At 41.3% G+C, this 20,422-nt stretch overlaps 1 protein-coding gene across 3 annotated transcripts in view; it reads right to left on the bottom strand.

Annotated features, from left to right (window-relative positions):
* LOC117458457 (voltage-gated potassium channel subunit beta-3) overlaps window positions 1–17,769 on the bottom strand; it is a 28,770-nt gene extending 11,001 nt beyond the window's left edge. The window contains exon 1 of one of the 3 annotated variants that reach the window (XM_034098940.1): window positions 17,471–17,769. In XM_034098940.1, the coding sequence (XP_033954831.1) occupies window positions 17,471–17,760 (290 nt within the window). In that variant the 5' untranslated portion in view covers window positions 17,761–17,769. Of the gene's footprint in view, window positions 1–3,235; window positions 3,349–9,960; window positions 11,336–17,470 lie in introns of those variants that run through there. The other 2 variants (XM_034098938.1, XM_034098939.2) reach the window with 2 other exon arrangements.
* Window positions 17,770–20,422: the final 2,653 nt, after the last annotated feature.

Below are 20,422 nucleotides of genomic sequence, written 5' to 3'. Positions count from 1 at the left end.
CTCAGCTTAAAAACAAAACAGAAAGCATTGAAATGTGTCAATGATAGCAGCTTTTAACTCAAAATCCCCTATGATACAAATACATCAGTGCACACGAGAGGCTATAAATGACAATTTTGTGGCTTAAAAAATCAAATAGTAAATATGTTTTTTCCTCAATCTGTATATTCATGTTTTGTGCAGTAATTTCCTATACTTTAACTAAAATTCAGAATTAAACAGTTTTGCCATCTATAGCAGGACGTAGCCTGTGAAAAGCCTTGGTCCACAACATAGGACGTATATTTCTACAAAAACGCCTCTGAAATTGTAAGATCCCTACGTTTTTTTCCACCATTCATTCCAATGGCTGGCGTCTATGTCACGTGATCTTCAAATTTCTCCCTGCAGAAAAAAATAAAAATGGCCGAACTTCGTTTTATTCTCGGTGGAAAATGCCTATTTTAAAGTTAGTTTGGCCATTAAAATGCGTTTTGATGTCATTTGATGCGAGAAATATGAGTTGTTATTTCAGATTATGTGTGCAGTGGATGCACATGATCTTTAGTTTGCTAGTTATTACGAAGATTAATTCAGGAAATTGTGTCAATACAATGTTTTCATTGTTACCAAGGTGGTTGCTAGGGATGCTGCTATCGATATTATTTCTGTTATGTTGTGTAACTGTTTAATGGTGTTATCTTTATTGCTACCCCCTTCCCCATCAATGTATAGTGTTGGTCCACAGCGCAAACGTATTAGTTTAACAAAATCCGCATCTAAAATGGTGGCATATACGTTATTTTCCCCTGTGCAATTCTCCATTTACTCAACAATAACACATAATTATCCTTGTGTTTATTTATTTGTTTGATTAATAAACACAAGTTGGAGTCTGTCAGGACTGAGGGTCGGAGCAGCTCATTTGCTTTACAGAATATTACACCCGGAAGTAAGTATTCTCTCCGCTTCGCTTGACAAACCCCGTGATAGTCCTCAAGCTCTGTGATTGGAGAGTGTGCCGAGCGTCGAACAGCACTTGAAATGGGATGGAACCACGGCAGACTGTCCAAAACTGGATTTGAACGGGTCCACCCCGTCCCCCCCTCCCCCACCCCGTGCCCAGAACTACACATGCTGGCTATTGTGTTTGCAACATGCTCTATGGCACGTCTCTACTGGGAGTTGTAGTTTTAAAAGACGTTTTCGTATTTCCCATAATAAGAAGTGGCCAGTATTAAACTGTGTACATCCCTGGAGGTTTAGGGGATAGGAAACACTCAAATGTAAAACATAGGCTATAATTAATAAATGGGTGAAAATTGCTTGTGCCCATAATGGGCAGCATTACCCACATGCCAGCTAAGGTCAGAAGAGCTTTATTTAACAGCTGGTCTTATGTCTGTGACCCCTCCTGTTGTTCATTGATGAGCCTGAAACATGCACTTGTCAAGGTTCAGAGGCACATTTTGCAAATATGGCAGTAGCCATCGATCATCTTAAGATAAGATATACTTTATTGATCCCAAGTTGGAAACATTTGCGTAACATCAGCATGTGTAACAATTGTAAATATGCAGTGGTGTTTATTTGTAAATCATTTAGTGTATAATCACACAAATTCTGTGTTTTATATTTAATAATTCTGTGTTCTTTATTTATTGATTGTTCAATACCTGACAAGGCCGGAGATGAAAAACTTTGGTCGCAGGTTCCTCAACAGTGCATCACAAGACATCTTTCAATATGTGTTTACCTCCACCATTAAACTGTCGTATTCTGCACATTTCTTATACTATCTACATACATCTTATATAAGAGTATAATACATATGTATAATATCAGTTAAAATAAGTGCTTCAACATAGTTAACATTGCTGGAGGTATACACAAAGTCTTTCATTCATTGCATAACTACAGTGTTATATTACACATTTTAAATGTGACAAATAAAAAATGCAACAGCTACAACATAGCATTGTGTTAATGTCAAGCATCCGGTAGCATCCACAACTGTTACAAACGCATGTTTTTTTCTGTTTCAATTAGCTTATATTCAATAAAAAAACAGAGCACAGAGCTGACAGCTTAACATGTTGGTGCATCGTTACAGGAGCAACAGAGACACCAGCGTGCGTTAGTGGGTGAGTTTCATGATTGCTCTGCACCATAAAACACCTTTTTTATTTTGTTTCCGGGCAATGGAGGATGTCATTGTTGCTCTGTGTGACAACTGCCCGCCCCCCCCCCCCTCCTCTCAACTCCACCGCTCTCTGCAGTGCTGCAGTCTGCTGAATTACTATCAGTGAGTCTGGAGAGAGACACATGCTCTCTCTTTCTTCTCACGATCTCCCTCACGACATTCTCTCTCTCTCACACACACATACATGCACAAGTACCGACACTCAACCTATATCAAATATTGACATTGATTTGGCAGGCTTTATGCAAAGACAACAACAAGATCTATACTGTGAGGCGTCAGTGATCCAATGCTCTCACGCGAACGTTCACGCTCCGAGAGAATTACACTCCAGCTCCGGCACAAATATTCATACGGTCACGCATGAATGCGCACGTGAATAGTCCACACAGAAACACTACTTTATAAGTAGGCCTTCCCCCCGTTTAATGTTTTTTTCTCCTTCCATACATCATGAACTCTAAACAAGGTTGACTTGGGCATACATTGTTAATGAGAGAGAGAGAGAGAGAGAGAGAGAGAGAGAGAGAGAGAGAGAGAGAGAGAGAGAGAGAGAGAGAGAGAGAGAGAGAGAGAGAGGGTGCTCCGTCATAGTGTAGTCAGCATTTTAACCTGTGCTGACATTCACAGTTTCCAGTTTCACCTGACGCTGAGGAAGACACTGTACAGACGGCTAGGTGCAAATGGTCGAGGTTTCTTTTTCTGCAGTTGTCATAAAATGCCACACACATGCTGAGCAGGCTTTTCTCCGGAGGGAAGAACACCTATGAATAACACACCCCTCAGTGTGTGTGTGTGTGTGTGTGTGTGTGTGTGTGTGTGTGTGTGTGTGTGTGTGTGTGTGTGTGTGTGTGTGTGTGTGTGTGTGTGTGTGTGTGTGTGTGTGTGTGTGTGTGTGTGTGTGTGTGTGTGTGTGTGTGTGTGTGTGTGTGTGTGTGTGTGTGTGTGTGTGTGCGTGCGTGCGTGCGTGCGTGTGTGTGTGTGTGTGTGTGTGTGTGTGTGTGTGTGTGTGTGTGTGTGTGTGTGTGTGTGTGTGTGTGTGCTTCTTCTCACCTTTTCTGAGCACAAACTGTGGAAAGATGCTGGACTGTCTGTTCTCTTTCAGTAAAGCTTAATAAACCGCTTGAGGGTTTTTTAAGGGTCAGTTCACCAAAATTACCTTCTTTTTGCCCGTTCAGAACAATTCTTATTCTGCCTCAATACTGTACGTTGGTGGATAATTAAATTATTTTTTCTCGGTGCTTACGGCACTGACAAATTCTTCTTTTTTGTGTGTGTCCTTGTTAGATAATCCAAATAACTGTTAAAAGGGTCCAAGGACTCGATAGAGAGTGAGTTCAGGGACATTGTATCCCTCTTCTATATTTGTCGTCAAAGCTTTCAGCAGCACAAACTAGATTCCGTTTATTTATAAGATAGATATCTCAGATTGTGGAAAGAATCACGTGCTGCTACACCACTATAAGTGAGAAAACACATGTGGTGTTGTTGTGTCTATATCTCTACGGGACAAGAAGCCAGTGTAATTCGGCCAGTGCTCTAATTTCTCTTTCACATATTATTAATGAAATAGGCTAAACAACAGACTGTTCATGTAATGTAATGTTTTTTTAATTGATTTATGTTAAAACAGTTTTGAAAGTAGGTCTGTCCTAATTATAAAATACACATGCCGTGAGCGGAGCAAGTGAGACAAAGACACACACAGTCCGATGCTCCCCTTTAATGTGGGTTATGTTACTTGTGACATTTTATTGAGCAGCATTTTATGTTTGTGTGAATGGACTGCATTCATTTAGCAGATTATGTGTTTGAAATAATACAGAAATGTCTCAAAAGCCTAGATAACTTTGAATCGTTTAAAAATGTAAAACTAATAGTTTATTAAAGACATTTAGTGTTTGAAAAGTCCCAATGTCAATGTGCTCATGAAAATGGAAATGTAAGACTAAGATGTTTTTGAGCATCATGCTGTCCCCCAGAGTAGGTTATTGTGTGTTTCTGTAAATTAGCTAGTAAAGGGTGTAGACAAACTAAAATTGCTTTTAAAATGTCCATGTTCAAGACATTTAAATATAATGGGTCAATTAAGAAGATTTTTAAAACAAAAATATCTTACATTTAGAATATATATTTGTATAGTTTTTGAGACTTTTCTGTGATTCTTTCATTTAGCTGTGTTCCTGCTCTTACATAATGACATGCAATGACGACACTCAGCCAATAGACCATATCAGACTCTGACAGTTTTTTTTTTCAGAGGACGTGACGTGGATTTTCCAGCCCTGATTATGTCACTTGATGCTGCCAGCACTTCAGTCCACAGGCAAATATTGACAAGTGTAAGTCACAAACAACACTGACCCAGCAATTATCGGTTAAAGTGCAGTCTATTTAACGTCTCCAATCCGCAGCTGTACAAATAGAGTATGGCACAATTCCATGTTTTATAATTATAACATTTAGCAACCTGTTAACACATATTACTAGGTGTCGGATAAAAAAAAATAGCCAGATGTTTGCCACTTCTCAGCAAAAAACAGATTTGATTAGGAGCCAAGACACTTGTGCCTCTTTTGGCTAGCGCTCCAACACATTGTACATTGTAGGCTAAAGGGTGAGACTTCACAACAGAGCCGGCCAGCTAACCAATCAGAGCAGACTGGGCTCTGGTTTCAGACAGGGGGTGAAAAGAGGTGGCAGCATGAGAAAAATAAAGAGCTTTTTGAACATTAAAGCATGTACACATGTCACAGTAGAGACACTACATACAAAGATGAACCTGAAAATGAGCACACTATGTCCTCTTTAAAATCAAGCTAGGGAATATACAGTGAACCTTTACCTAACATTTTCAAAGTGATGTCACTAATCTGCTCGGTCAACTGGAAAATACAAAAACACAGCGAGAGAAAATGTAAAGGTCAAGGTCGTTGCAGCGCTGCCTCTTTATCCTCCCTGCCACACAAACCATTTGTTTCCAATGATTGTTTTCCCTGATAACAAAACGAGGCCAAAGCATTTAGTTATCACTTTATTATCATTCATCACAACTCCACTCTGTGAAGTCAATATTTGATCACTGTTTGGTATTCATTAAGGCGGCCATAGGGTTTTATAAAACTGAGAATATGTTGCTCTGTTAACCCTTTTCTACAGCTCTGACTGAGACTGTATGAGGCAACTCTGAAACCAGGTAAGAGATCACATCAACAAACTGAAGCTGCCAATTCAAAAATCTTAGGCTGGTTTTATGTAATCAGACTAAATGGAGTTTATATGTTTTCTTTTTGTATTTTCACCACAACCATTTTGGTATTTATATGAATTCATAATTGGCAGTTGTACACGGAGGCGTGTGGATTAATACGTTGGTGTTCTGATCAGGGGAGCACTGGTTCAAACCCCACTGGAGTCAGCATGTCGTTGTGTCCCTGAGACACTTCACCCCAAATTGCTCCTGTGGGGATTGCCCACAGTATTGAGTATGTAAGTCGCTTTGGATAAAAGCGTCTAACAAGTAGCTGAGGATGAGAGGTGTGGACTTGAGTAACATGACCTGGACCTAAGTCAGACTCAAGACACACATTTGATATCTTCAGACTTGAAATGACAAAATCTAAAAAGACCTGCAACTCCACTTGAACCTGCTTACCGGTAACTTGTGACTCCACCTGCACTTGAGCCACTTGACTCGGAAATACTTGATCATTCCCCCACACCCAGAGATTAAAAAGTGTGTTTTTAAGAAACGTTCAACAAATCAATTTATTTCACTTAATTTCCTGTTAAGCTAATGCTATGTATCCCCGGCAATTTGATTCTTAATTCCCCTGATCCACTTTGTTTAAATCAACTCAAAAGCATTCAATTGCAGAGGAAATCATGAAGAACAATGTTTTGTTACTAAGCACCAATTAGATGAAATAATACCAAAGATCATTTTTGTATGCAGACAAAAACAGTTGAAAGTTGACAACAAAACTAAATGGCAGTATGAGATACGTGCAACATTATGGAAGGGCATATTGTTGACTTTTAGGATTCAACATTTAAAGTTTAGGACTGTCAGTCTTGACTTGTGACTTGCAAAATAATGACTTGGTCCCATCACTGCTGGATGTCCATTGGCCAGCGCGAGCTCTTGAGATCTATGGGACATATTTTTCAGCTGTGCGTTTTGTGCAATGTGTGGTGTTTTGGCAAGGTACCAAGACTCACTGATACACCGCCAAACAGCATGATGGGTACAGACTGCTCTCTGTCGACGTTTGTGTGAGGTTTCGCACCCAAATGACGTGTATACTCTAACATTTAAAAGGGTTGCAATTAGGTCTTTGCAAGTGTATTTCTCTCAGTGTGGAATATCAAATCTGAATGAGCGATTCTCACAACCAGCAAGCAGCAATACTGAAGGCCAAGCAACGGGCCTCTTACAAACAGACCCTTTTTAACCAGACACTGCACGCGTAGCCACCATGTGTCCGTACAACTTGACAGGGGTGTTCATCCTGTTCATCAACTTGACTGTTACTCCATCAGCTACTGAGAGTTCAGGCTTTCAAAACTCACTGTTCAAGTGTACTCTATTAGAGCACAGCACTTCTCTGAATGGCTCAATGTCATGACACGTAGAATCCTGATAGAAATGCAAATGGTCTAAGCATTGTTCTAGAGTTAGAAATGCAACTGAGGAGGTAATATTGTCATTGTATGTGATATATAACCCTGTCATAGGGAATGTCTGAACTGCGGTATGTCTCTCCCAGCTTACACGCGGTTTGATTGGCTAGCGCTTGTACTGTCAGATTTGCATAAACGGGATTTGATTGGCTGACGCTTCCACCTGAGCTTCAACAGTTGAACATTGCTCAACTTTTGAATCCTGGAAATCCTGGAAATCTTCGCTTTGCTTCCCCACAATGCAGTTCGGCGAAAAGCGAGGCAACGTGACGTCACCCCATTCAAAGTGAATGGGCAGAAGCGTTGGAAGATTTTTTAACGCTGCTGTGTGGACGGGCCGTAAGTAGCTGTGTCCACATTTGTGAGAATTAGTCACAAGAAAAGATTGATTATCTCTTGCTTAGTGTGGTAATGATATTATCATCTCATTCTCTGCTAAGTATTTCCCAAACATAATTGTATGAGCTTAAATGATAATGAAAATGATGCCAATAGCTCCCTGTCTCTCCCACTCTCAATGAAGTTGTTTTAGACCGTGCAATGTTCTGAAACCCTCATGAACAATGTTTGTTTATACTGTTTTAAGACTCTACTTAAATGTTTTCTCTCTCAATCATGCATTAAGATAGATGCATCCAGCTGCCTCCAACTGATACAATGTGCCCCGAGGTCAGGCAATACAAAAATATATGAGGAAAAGTCAGAAACAGTGGCAGATAAATCTTTCCTGGAGGTGTACCTGACCTGCTTACCGGGTTGCATTGGAGAGAAGAAAAGAGGAGGCCTTGTTACCATAGAAACTGACAATTTTCTGAGTGACAGCCGAGACTCACCTGCACAGGTCTCGAAAAAATAAAAGACAATGGCTGCTGTTGTTTGCTGATATAACTATGTTCTTAAGGATTTTATTTTGAAATAAAAAATATATTAAAATGAGCTGATGTTGGAATGAATGTTACACAGTTATTTTAATCACACAATAATCATAATACTTAATTAACCCAGTTATTTTGAGATAGTACTGTACGTTAAATGCATAACACATAATGTGTAAAAATAGATGTATGGAAATGGAAATTTGTGAAATCCGTCACAGAATCTGCAAGACAGTAGCCATGTGTCTGTTTTTCACGCTGATAGCACATTTGTCCCCTTTTTACTACCCTGATGAACCACACACACACACACACACACACACACACACACACACACACACACACACACACACACACACACACACACACACACACACACACACACACACACACACACACACGCACGCACGCACACACACACACACACACACACACACACACACACACACACACACACACACGTACACACATCTTTCCTTTTGAAGTTGCCTTTTTAAAGACTTGGATGAAAAAGGGGAGATAGAGATATTCAAACAGAGGGGGCAGCAAAGGCTGCGAACTGGCAGCAGGTGCCACTGTGAGTTATGAATATTCAGGTTAATGTGATGGCAGGGGAATTAAAACAATGCACACAAGCAGGCCAGATAGTTGCAACATGATCGACCATCTGGAGATCAGATTTGTGTAACTGTTGACTTCTGCTCTAATGTGATGTTCATAAGGCCTCAGTCCATCGTGTCAAGATATCTCCGTCGTTTCCTCTCGTCACGGACACACCGACTCATCACAGCGTACATGTTTAATGCAGATCCTGGTTCCTCCCTGACCTCAGTGTGGTGTGACAGCAGTGGAAAATGGAGAATGTGCGACTGGCTGCTGTGCCGCCACAAACACAGTCTGCGTCCGGGCGGTGGGCTTTCAGAGGACTCGGTTTACAGAGAAGGGCTGATAAGAGACAGCAGTTCTGACTGATTAGGAAATAAGACAGGCACAAACTAAAGGCAATGCCTGGGGTGTTGCCACTAGCAACTGGAGTTGGCCATATGCTGTATAGACTTATTGTGCTGCTGCACACCCTGCTAGTGACACCAGAGACGGAGCATGAGAAGAAACCAAATCAGAAGATGCAATTCTCTAGGAAGATAAATCCGTAGTGGAGGTATCCAGGTTTCATCTTGTGCTTCATTCCCGTTTTAGACATCCTATTTAATGAAAACTGACGAAAGGTGGCAATTCAATCACCCTGATTACAAGGATATCGAGTCATTCAAAACCTTCAGTTAATGAGTTTTACAACGGAAGGAAACGTAGCATACAGAGGTCCTATATATTCCAGTGTGTTTCTATAAGCATTTTTATATAAATCCACTGCGGTGTAGAGGCTGCATGAACAACTGTCCAAACTGAAGCTCTGATCCTTCAAGGATCTTAATCATACTAAAAGAGAAGAACCAACATTATTTCCTTTGCTGTTTATCTGGTCTGTTTCCCTCCTACATTATGACTCAGACCAGGTATGTGCAACCGTTACAGCAGTATTCTGTGCATATCATGCTGCACCACTATTTTATGAAACCTTAATGCTTTTTAAACCTCCATAAAAAGCTCTGGTGGTGCATTAAGGAAAGCTGTTATTGTTGGAGGCCATTCATCTGTGGTAAAGAGCAAGAAGCCAGGGCAAAATTAGCATAAAGCACCCAAGCCTATATGGCCAATGCTCCTATATATATGCATAATGCCTGTTACACTGTGATAACGTTATAGCTGTTCGGTATGCATTGTATAAGCATTTTTACATCTATCAGAGCAAGCATTTTCAGGCGTTAATGCCATTTTTTTTATGATGTCAGTGAAATCACTGCTGAATGTGCACTTGATGAGGTGCTTTACATCCTCGCTAATGGATGTTCTGCATTTAGGCAGCCTGCAAAATATGCACCAGGATGCATATTGGTGAAAATTCAAGCTAGCCTTAAATTCACCTCACATCTCAGCAAATAGATGGATATAAATAGAAATAGAAAGCTGGTTGGTGGAGCTTCATGATGTGCAGATGGAATCACCTCGTCCCTGGGATTTGCCACTTATGCTCATTATGATAATCTACTACCTGTGGGATAATCTTGGGGGTCAGAATGCCGTGGTTATCATAGAGAAATTAAAACCAGTGTGACAGTGGATTAACCCTTCACCCCCGGGGCTCCTTATCTCCATACTCACCTGTACTTCATGCTGGTGTGGCGCCCGATGGCCTCCTTCATGTGGGCATGGCCGTGTGGAGCCTGGCGCGACCCGGGACCCTCCCTGGTCTTGACCGTGCCTTGAGACATGTAATTGCCATTACTCCCTTGTCCACTACCTCCTCCTCCACCGCCTCCTCCTCCTCCACTGCTTCCTCCTGGAGGTGGAGCAGTGCGAAGGCCACAGAGCCGGTCCTCACTGCGACTCTTGAGGTTGTGCTCAGTGCACGCGAAAGACACCTGCATCCTGACCCAGGTTTCCGGGGGCTCTTTATTTTTGATTCAGGGAAGAGGGCGGGGGTAATAACACACACTGTTGGTGCTGATTGTTGTGGCGAAGCACTGACACTCATACAAAAAGGGCTCAGACAGGGCAGGGCAGAGATTTCGGCTGAGAGTTGGAGGGTGCAGGCAAGAGTCCAGCCTCTAACATGACACACACAGAGTTACCATCTGCACTGTCTCCTGTCTGGGGATGCAAACCTGGCAAAAGGGCTCTTTGAATTTGCACACTCACAAGATGCATTAGGGCTGCTTTCCAAAAACGATCAGGCGGCTTGTAAGCTCACAGCAGTCCTCAGACGGATTTGGGGATGTGGCAGTTCTTGGGAACCCCCTAAAAAACCTGCGTGAAGCCTCCCTCCAGAGTGTCAGCAACACGGCCTCCTCGCACATACATGCACGCGCTCCTATAGCTTATGTTGGCTGGTAAAACACTTGATGGATTTCTGTCTTCTCTTCAGCTGAGGTTGTGTGTCTTGAGCCGAGGAGCTCCGGAGTGTGCCGCAGCAATGACACAACCACAGCTACAGGCATCCTCGCACCTCGCGTCGAAATAAGACATAATTTGTTTTTTTGTCGCAAGGTGGGTCAGCAAAAAAAATAAAAAACTGCTCGAATTTACATTTCCGAGGAATCCAATCCGAGCAATGGGAAATAGACTTGCTATGATGCGTATTCACACAGTCAGAGCCCACTGATGCATCATAGCCCAGCAGCCTCACGCAGCATCAAATTGATGCAAAGGGATAAAGAGAGAGAGAGGAAACAGAAAGCAGGAGCAAACACCGAGCCGGGTTTTTTTATTACCTTCAGTCTGTGAAGTCGCTCATACCGGCAGAAAATGAGCAGCTCTCCCGTTATTCGACAAAATCTCACGGGGCACGGATTTGAAAAATAACGCCGGCACACTGGCCCCAAAATCAGACATCTCTCACGCGCGACGCCCCCTCCCTCAGTCCCATCCTGTCAGCACACAGACCCACTTTATTTATTCTTCTTTCCCTTTCCAGAGGCTCCAAAATGTTCACGACACACGCAATGTGGGGGTTTGCGAGATGCTCTCTGTCTCTCGCGCGCGCTCTCTCTCTCTCGCGGGTGTGAGCTCTACATTTTTCATCACACGGATGACCACACATTTCCTCACAGCGTCATATTGTGTTAGTGGAGCTAACACAACATTTTGAAATAATCACTCAAAAAACGCCTGTTGTCACATTATTGATGTAACATCACTTCAAATTCCACTTAAGGTCGAGAGAGCACCATTTTCACACGCCTCTCTCCTTCTCAACAAGCAGGGCTCTCTCTTTTCTATTCCACCACACCCATGTTTCTACACTCACATATTGAATCAGCTGTTATAATGCCAGATGTCATCCTGCAACACTGTGCCATCATAGTCTCGCAACAAAGAGCAGATTCATGGCTTCTAAGTCCCCTCACATCACATCATAATACAGCATGGCAAATCATATTGCATCACATCATGTTCAGATTAAACTGATGTGTTATTTGGTGACCAGGCAATGATAACAGTTGCTTCCAGGCCGTGTGCACAATCTAAATGATGCTGCCATATACGTCAATCCAGAAAGTTTCAGATGTCGCTCACACAAAGGATGGAAATCTGCTAAAACACCTTTCTTGTGCAAATAAAAAATGCAGGCACGCAAACTAACATCATATCTGTCAAGTTGTTTGTGTGTCTAATGAAATCTTGCTTCAGAGCAATCTGCAGTCCCAGAATGATGCCAGAGCAGATTGCAGTCAGCAATCAGCACACTAACAACATGCAGCAGAAAATCAGCTGTTTCTAAAGAGACATTCAATACATGTTGGGAATGGACAGTATTCACGAAGCAAATGAGAAGGACATATCAAGAGAAGATTGATGAATGATCTCTTGTTCCGTAACACAGACACAAATATATTGAGGTTGAAGCCACATTTCTCTCATTTCACATTTTTCTGTTGTTTCTACGTTACGTGAATATAATGTCTTGACATTCACCTTAACTCCAACAATGTTCATCATCATCTCTTTAATGCAACTGTAAACCCTGTCCCAGTTGCACTAAAGTTAATGGCTCACCAACACTTTGGATCTTCACTATAGAGCACCAGCTACTGCAGGTTGAAGTGCCATATTCAACAGAGGTGAGTGCCTTTAGATCAGAGGTGCCCAGTACGTCGACCGCGGGGGCAATGCTGGTAGATCGCGAGTCATTCATAAAATAAAAAAATCCAGTTCCGTTAAAATAGACAAAACAGGTTTTGATCCCTCCTCCCTTGGCCTCCCTGCCACTTAATTCAGGAGTTTACTTGATTGACAGAAAAAGCGACCTATCGCTTTCCAGTCTGTTAACCCAGAATGCAAAGCGATACAAAATCAGTCAAGTGCCGGGAAAACTCAAATTAAGTTAAAGAGACAAACAAGAAACAAACAACAAAATGAGTGCGGGACCGAGCAAAAAGCTAAAGACATACCACTTCCACCCAGAATGGGAGGAAGAATATTTGTTTGTGATGTCACATTCAAAGGTTATTTGCCTTATTTGTAAAGCAAGCGTCGCTCTGCCAAAGAAAGGTAACGTGGAGGCATTATCGGAGTGTTCACAAGGCATATGACAGCGACTTCCCTCCGAGTAGCGAGTTGAGAAAGGTCATGTATTATTGCTACACAAATATTATCTCGCAGTCTTAGTGTCGCCACCTCGTTTCTAACATGCAAAAAGACAAACAAATGGTCTATGGTCGGTGTATTTTCGACCTTTCCAATCCAGACGAGATATCTCCCCCGCCTGTGTGTGCGAGGAGGGGGTGGCAGTTTACACACACGCGGCTGCTACAAGCAGCAACACACGGCGGGGATGGCGGAGAGAAGCGCTCCAAGGCAGGGGCGGACTGGCCGGGCCGGTACTGAAGTGGGCCGGTCGGACGATGTGGGCCGGCCGGTAACCGGCAGGGCTCGACATTATAAATGGCCCGCTGGCCCGGAAGCACTATTTAGACACCCCGGGCCAGCATAACGTAGGCTACTTGCCACTTGCCCGCTCGGGCCACTACAAATATTACTTTTTAAAAATTTTCCTGTGGTATTGGTATTTTGACTAGCAATTTAGTTAAATTGTTTCGTTTATCAACGCTACAACATAGCGTTACGTGAGTCGGTTGTCGTTGTTGGGTGAAAAGCAAACAGCTGTTTGCTGCGGAGCCAGGCTCCCGTGAGCGGGAGCGCGCTCCTTCACTACAGACCAGGGGCGGCGCTGAAGCACCCCCCAGGATTGCCAAAGCACCCCCTAAGCACCCCAAGAAATATGTTTTTTGTTTTTTTTTCGAAAATTATTATTATTATTAAAATAATGCAAAATGTGAAACAAATAAATGTTTGACCAAAAACATAGAGCCAACACAGGTGATATGATTAGGCCAATGGCCAGCACCCATTAGATTGTTGACCTACCCATAGGCTAAATTACTTTGTGACACTTGAGTGACTTCCTGTTAGCTGGAGCCCCACATTATTTGCTAACAGCAAAGTGACAAATGGATCGTTTTTTAGTCTATCGATTAGGTTTATGATTCGAAAATTATAAAAGTAGGGTAGACATGTGGATATTATCCGGCTGAACAAAACGTGCATTTATCAAACCGGTTTGTTTTCCACAGACCTTATTTCCCTGTGGAGAAATAAATCCCGTTGCTTTTTGTCGAGGGAACCAGCAGCTTACTTCCTGGTTTTATGACGCGTCACTGGCTGCACCTCTCAATATGATGCCAATATAAACAAGGTTTCCTGTCGGCTCTGTACATCAATGCCGACCTATGCTGACAAGTAAGTGAAGAGTAGACAATATAAAGGTATTGGCGAAATGTCCCAGCAGTTTAATGAAGGTTCTAATCAAATCAATTACATATCCATTACATGTCTAACTCCTAATGACAGGAAGGCAGAATGCACATTATACAAATAATAATAGCCTACTCATAATAATAGCAGACATTTTTTAACAATGACCACAATATCATTATTTTAATAAACCAAATATGAACAATTGAGGAAAATGAGGAAGAACTGATGATTAAAATGTTGTAGTACAAGTAGTAATGTAGTTAGTGCATAAATTAGGCTACTATTGCAACAAATGTGTTAATTTTACCCTTAATGTCTACCCGTGCGGTAAATCACTATAACACCTCCGCATTCAGACGGCACCGGGTTCCACTGTCTTTCTAGTAGCTCTGTAGCCCCATCCGCGAGTAACGTTTCCACGTCAGGTGTTATGTATGCTAGCAGCAACACACGGAGTTAACTCAATTATACAAACATGGGTTAATGATTAGAGGTAACAGAGTTACTCTTTATTTTGTTAAAGTTTCAGCTATTCTGTTTACAGTTCTGTCATCAGATTATTTAATACGATTTATTAAAACATTGTTGTTTCTTTTGATGTGAAATATTATTTATTTTATTTAAATAAAAAGCAATGTTAATTTTGTAAACAATTTGTTAATTTAATAATATATGTATTTTTGAATCAAGTATTAATCTTTATTGTCTTCATTGTTAGTTTCCACATGCCTAAAACAACCTCAAGCTAAATCTAAAAGTTGATGGCTAAATAAGAGCGTTTGAGAAATTGAGGAAGGCATACAGTAATAGTCTGAATAGTCGATTAGTCGTTTCATTAATCGATAGATTAATCGATTATCAAATGAGTCGTTTGTTGCAGCCCTATTATCCCATGTATAAATAAAACGTATTATTCAGCAACCCTTGCAATTTGGGATTTTATTTTTGGTTGGTAGACCTCGGTGAGCTGGTCATTTCAAAAGTAGCTCACCAGCCCTGCTTTAGATACATCAATTCATTTTGGCATGAGTAAAGGGTGTGTTAAATGTGGGTCTTTGAACTATCTATCTATCTATATATCTAATGCTAAGTTGTCATATAAAAACAAGTGCAGTATAAACTGGTACAAAATAAAGTTGTATAACAAATAGCTTGTCTTCAAATGGACAATCTTCCAGAGCTGGAGAAAAGAAACCTTTAAAACTGTGTCATGTTTCTGGTGGCAACAGGGATCATCATAGCTGACTGACTTTCTTGGATTGAAGTAGAATAATGAAAGCTGGAAATTGTTTGTGGTATGCCTCTACATGAATTGTGCATGTAGTCTAGCAAAGCTGAAGGGATTTATCCTCCCTGAACTTTGAAGTGATGCCTCGGACATTTTGTTTTTTTGAGTGGTTTTTGTTTGTATTGAAACAATCCAGCCTGTCCCAAATAGGACAGTCAGAGGACAATTATCAAACGCTTTTAGTAGGATTATCCATCCCATTTCTGAATCCATTAGACACATTTTAATGTAAGACTCTAACCTTTAGGATTTTTTTTGTGAATGACAAGATTATGTTTTCAGCCCTCATAATCTGTAAGTATCCATTTCCCAAATTTCAATACCAGCGGAAGAAGAAAATGGGTGTTTCCACCAAATCCGATGAATTAGACAGCACGCCGGCACAGATTGTTAGCTGTTGTGTTGATTACAAGTAATGACTTTGAGTCATGAGGGAGTTTTAATGTAATGCATCATGCTCGGAGCCAGAGGCTGCTGCCATTACATACATGCCGTGTTAGAGGAGGGTCACAGTTAAAGGGATGGAGAAGCAGAGCTGGAAGATACTATTCAACTGCTTTGTAGTTTATTAATATCAGTTATCAAATGTATGCTGATAGAAAAGTCTGCAAATAGATCAGAGAATCAATGAGAAATCTCTCTTGTTTGTACAAATGTTCCTCTTTTTGCTGCAGATGATGTTTCTCCCTCTCTGGTTCTGTGTCTTTGTGCCACAGGGTAGTCTTGTCTTCACACCAGAGAGACGCTGCCACCTAGAGGCAACTCTGCTGGACTATTAATGGCTGTGTGAGAATGAGATTCAATGACACCTTGTGACAGGAGAACTGTGATGCTAAATATATGCATTCATGTACTGTATATTTACTACTAGGCTAATAAGATATGAATGATATTCACAAATAAGCCTGATATTGAATGTGCAAACCACTGCAATGACAGAATATGCAACAAAATGCTGTTTATCTTCCATGTTTTTGTGTTTTTATTCTATTTTCTTCCATTTTTCAGTGGAAACAGATATATGGCAACCAAATATCATCTCAAAATACTTCAGCTATAAGCACTTTAAAGTTACAAACACCGTAACAACAGAGTCTGTGTCCCCTGCTGCAGAATCATGCATCATTAACCCTGAACACATGCCCCACTGCTGTTGACTTTGTAAAGCCGCCTTTGGAGAAGACTTGAGCTAAACGTCCGACATAAGTCATCGTATCTGGCATTAATGTTGTCGATCCCCAAACCAGCAGATGTTTCCGCAGTCCAGCCACATTCATTCAGCTCTGCTGTGCTTTGAAATCTCATCAAACGCTTGATATTTCTTTCTAGGTCACTGGTGGAAAATAAATTAAAAACTGCAAATATATTTCCTTTTTTTCCACCCATTCACCGCCTTCAATTGCAGTCCTTTTCAAACACTCACGCATTAGTTATATATTGGGAAAATATAAATTGTGCTATTCAAAAGGATCATCCAGTGTGCAGAATGGTCTGACTTTATATCTCTTTAATGTTTAGTTTGCCCCGCAGGCTCTATACGGCTTAGAAGCAAATATAATGATTACATCTGTCTGTATGAATGCAACATAGACGTTTCATTATTTTTATTTATTTGTTTATTCCACACATGGCAGTTATTTTAACATAAAACATGTGCACTTTACAAAACATGTACACTTATACTGATTGTTTATTTGTATAGTGCATGGTGGAAAGGAACAGGGAGAAGAACATCTTATTTTGCCCCTTCTTACAAAAATTACCATAAAAAAGTAAAATAAAAGCAATATTCTTTCAGTCACAGCTGCTTACAAATATTGAAACATAAAACCAGAACACAATCAAAAGTCAACTTCATACTGTCTAATTACGCTTTCTTTATACATTTTCTTGAACATAAACATTTTCTTTAAATAATTCGGCAAAGAATTCCACACATCTGGGGGTCTGGGGTTCTAACGTTTTTCACATCCTTTTGTCCTCTTTTTTATGCTCAAAAATGAAATTGCATTGTTGGTTTACCTTAAAACTTCCTCCTGTGCTTCTTTGAGCCTCTTCTCCTCTCACCTGTATGTCATGGCAGAGCGAGAGGCCTCGCACTCGGCCAGCGAGAGGCCACACTCCCTCAGGTAGAGCTCCAGGCGCCGGCGCTCCACCAGCCTGTGCGCCGCCTCCAGGATCTGAGAAGCCAGAGCCTCGGACTCATTCCTCTGGTCCGGGGTCTTGCTGCTCCGGGCTCCAGATTTGGCCACAATACTCCCAGAGGAGGACGACGCCTTGGGCTTCTTACTGATGCCATAGAGGTCTTCCACTGAGTATTTGCCTCCTTTACCTCCTCCACCACGGCTGGCAAACATTGTTTTTCTGGTACCAAGCGCAGCAAATTGATGAAAATTCCTCTCTTTTGTTCAGTTCTGTCTGCTACGTCCACTTTAGGAGAAAGCTGCTTCCGAGTTAGATCCAAAACAACAAGGCAGAGCTATTTTGATAGAGATTCATGAAGATTTCAAACATCCGGCCCGAGGATGTCAGACATCAAACACCTGGAAACAAGAACTTTAGTATCAAAAAGTGTTGATTGCTCCTTTGTGGAGTCTAAGTCTAAAATAAATCAACGCCCAACATTTCAGCGGCAACACCCAGTCACAGACAATGACTCCTGCTGACGTGAGGTGCTTCTTGGAGCAAAAATGAATGCGAAAAGCAATCAGCATCTTTCTCCCTTTATCTTTTAAAAGAGGGATTTGTGGTTGAAGCCCCACCAGCTTACATTTGTTCAGATTAAGAGCCCGGATGATTTATCTGTACTTCTGTGGCTGCCATATAATCTGATGCAACAGAGGCGGTGAGAGTTCAGCTCACCGACCTTTTCTTCTCTATTGAGTATTAATGAATATTTTTTTCTATTTACATCTAGAGTTGAAAAGTGTATCTGCAGACTATCAAAATACCAGTCACTTCTCTTCAGATCCTGTTGGCTCAAACAGAAATGCAGTGGCTTCCTCCCAAAGCCTGGCAGCAGCTTCAGGTCGGCTTTACTGTGGGGTCATGGGTTAGTGTGCAAACCCCCCAGTGCCTGATGTTCACACAAAGCATAAAATAGCACAGAATGTGTGAACCTCTTTCCACTGGAGAGGGACATAAAATGTCCTTCAACTGATGTCCTGTTCATAAAAATGGATCGGATATCATATGGGTATTAAAATGTAATTAAATTAAAGGAAATAAACTCAGCCATGAGACCACATGGACACACAGAAGGTTGCCGTCTGCCACACACTGATGCTTATCGAGAGCATTACTGATATTCAAGGGTGTATGCAAACAATCTCCTGCCCGCATAGCAACAAGTATTAAAGTATTAAAAAAAAAAAAGAAAGTCATTCACTCGACCATTAACAAACAGATGTTTTTTCGTTTTAAAAGAAAACAATCAAAAGAGCCATGTTTTTTTTTTTAAATTAGTGTAAATAATTGCTCACATCGACACACGTAGACAGTAGGTCAAAGTCTGGCTTGAAAACACTATCAATGACTTAATGGATCACTGAGTGGATTAAGCTCATTGACTGATTGAGAATCCATTCACACATCTGTCACTCTTTTCTCTTTATTTTCATACATCTTCCAGCCGCCATGCAGGCGCTATTCCTGAACTGTGTTTCCGCCCTTCCTCTGCAGCAGTAGCTTTTAATAGCACAGATCATCTGGGATTAAGCTGCTATAATCGCTCTTTCCATTGACCGCAGTCACACTGGCGGCTCCCAAGGGTCAGTCTTGATCTTCGGTGTTAAACACAACCCTAAATGTTTCCGAGCCTCACACGTTGCTTGATGACCTCCACCAGCTCTCTGAGGTGTGGGAAAAGTAGCAGAGGGAAAAAATATACTTCCACCATTTCCATGTATTGGGATTATTGTAGGAGCAGAGGGAAAGATATATGTTCGCATTCGTGTGTGTCAACATTGTATAGCTGTCAGATATCTGGGTTAGAACAGTTTGTATTTAGTAAACTGTTGCATAACTGTGCAAAGAGAGACTTAGTCAGTCTGAGGATAGTAACATGGGAATATACTGCATGCACAACACTGTGTGGGGATATTTATATACCACCTTTTACATACAGTGTGAGGGTGGCGAGCTCAATTGTTTGTGTTTGTTTTCTGCCGATGGAGGCAGAAATAAACTACTTTCAATCAGAAATCTTGCCAGCACTGTTCAGGATCATTGCCTTGCTCCAGTGTTTCTCACCCAGTAGCTCCGACACTGATGCACCAATGGTTATCAGATTCATTTGACTTTAACAACATAGAGGTGGAGCGGAAACACTCTATAAAGGTCTGCGGCAAATCACAGCACCAAATTAAGGGACTGTATGAAAATGATACAACAACTTCTCCAAATAAAACAAAATGCTGTTTATCCATGCGCTTAACAGAACCAATAGGAATTTGAAGATTTGAAGCCCTTTTCAGCAAGACAAAATAATCAGCCTGATCCTTCTAAACCTTTAATAAATCACTATTTAAAAATAAATCAGTTTAATTATGTGACAAACCATGGTTAAGGTGTGGTTAGATTTACTGGGTTAGGCTTATTTATAGATGGCGTATTATGCTAATTTCCAGTTTCATATTTGTCACATTGTGTGCCTCTCCTGTCACATGTTCCCATGCTTTAATGTTCAAAAAGCTCTTTATTTTTCTCATACTGTGCTGCAGCACCTCTTTTCACCCTCTGTCTGAAACCAGAGCCCAGTCTGCTCTGATTGGTTAGCTGGCCGGCTCTGTTGTGATTGTCAACAGCTCAGAGATGTCCCGCCCCTTAGCCTCTCACGTGCAATGTGTTCGAGAGCTAGCCAATAGAAGTGCAAGTGTTACATAGTGATGTCAGAATTATTCCTTTTTTGTTGATGTTAGGGTTCAACTATGATTATTTCAAAAAGAAAAACATGGTTGATTGTCTTTAGGAAACAAAAAACAACAATAAACCACATGCCCCGAAATACTTTGTTGACCC

The sequence above is a fragment of the Pseudochaenichthys georgianus genome, chromosome 14 (assembly GCF_902827115.2).
Source record: "Pseudochaenichthys georgianus chromosome 14, fPseGeo1.2, whole genome shotgun sequence".
In the NCBI taxonomy this organism is placed as follows: domain Eukaryota; kingdom Metazoa; phylum Chordata; class Actinopteri; order Perciformes; family Channichthyidae; genus Pseudochaenichthys; species Pseudochaenichthys georgianus.
The sequence above is the reverse complement of the archived record's forward strand: the minus strand, read 5'-3'. Positions and strand labels throughout refer to the sequence as shown.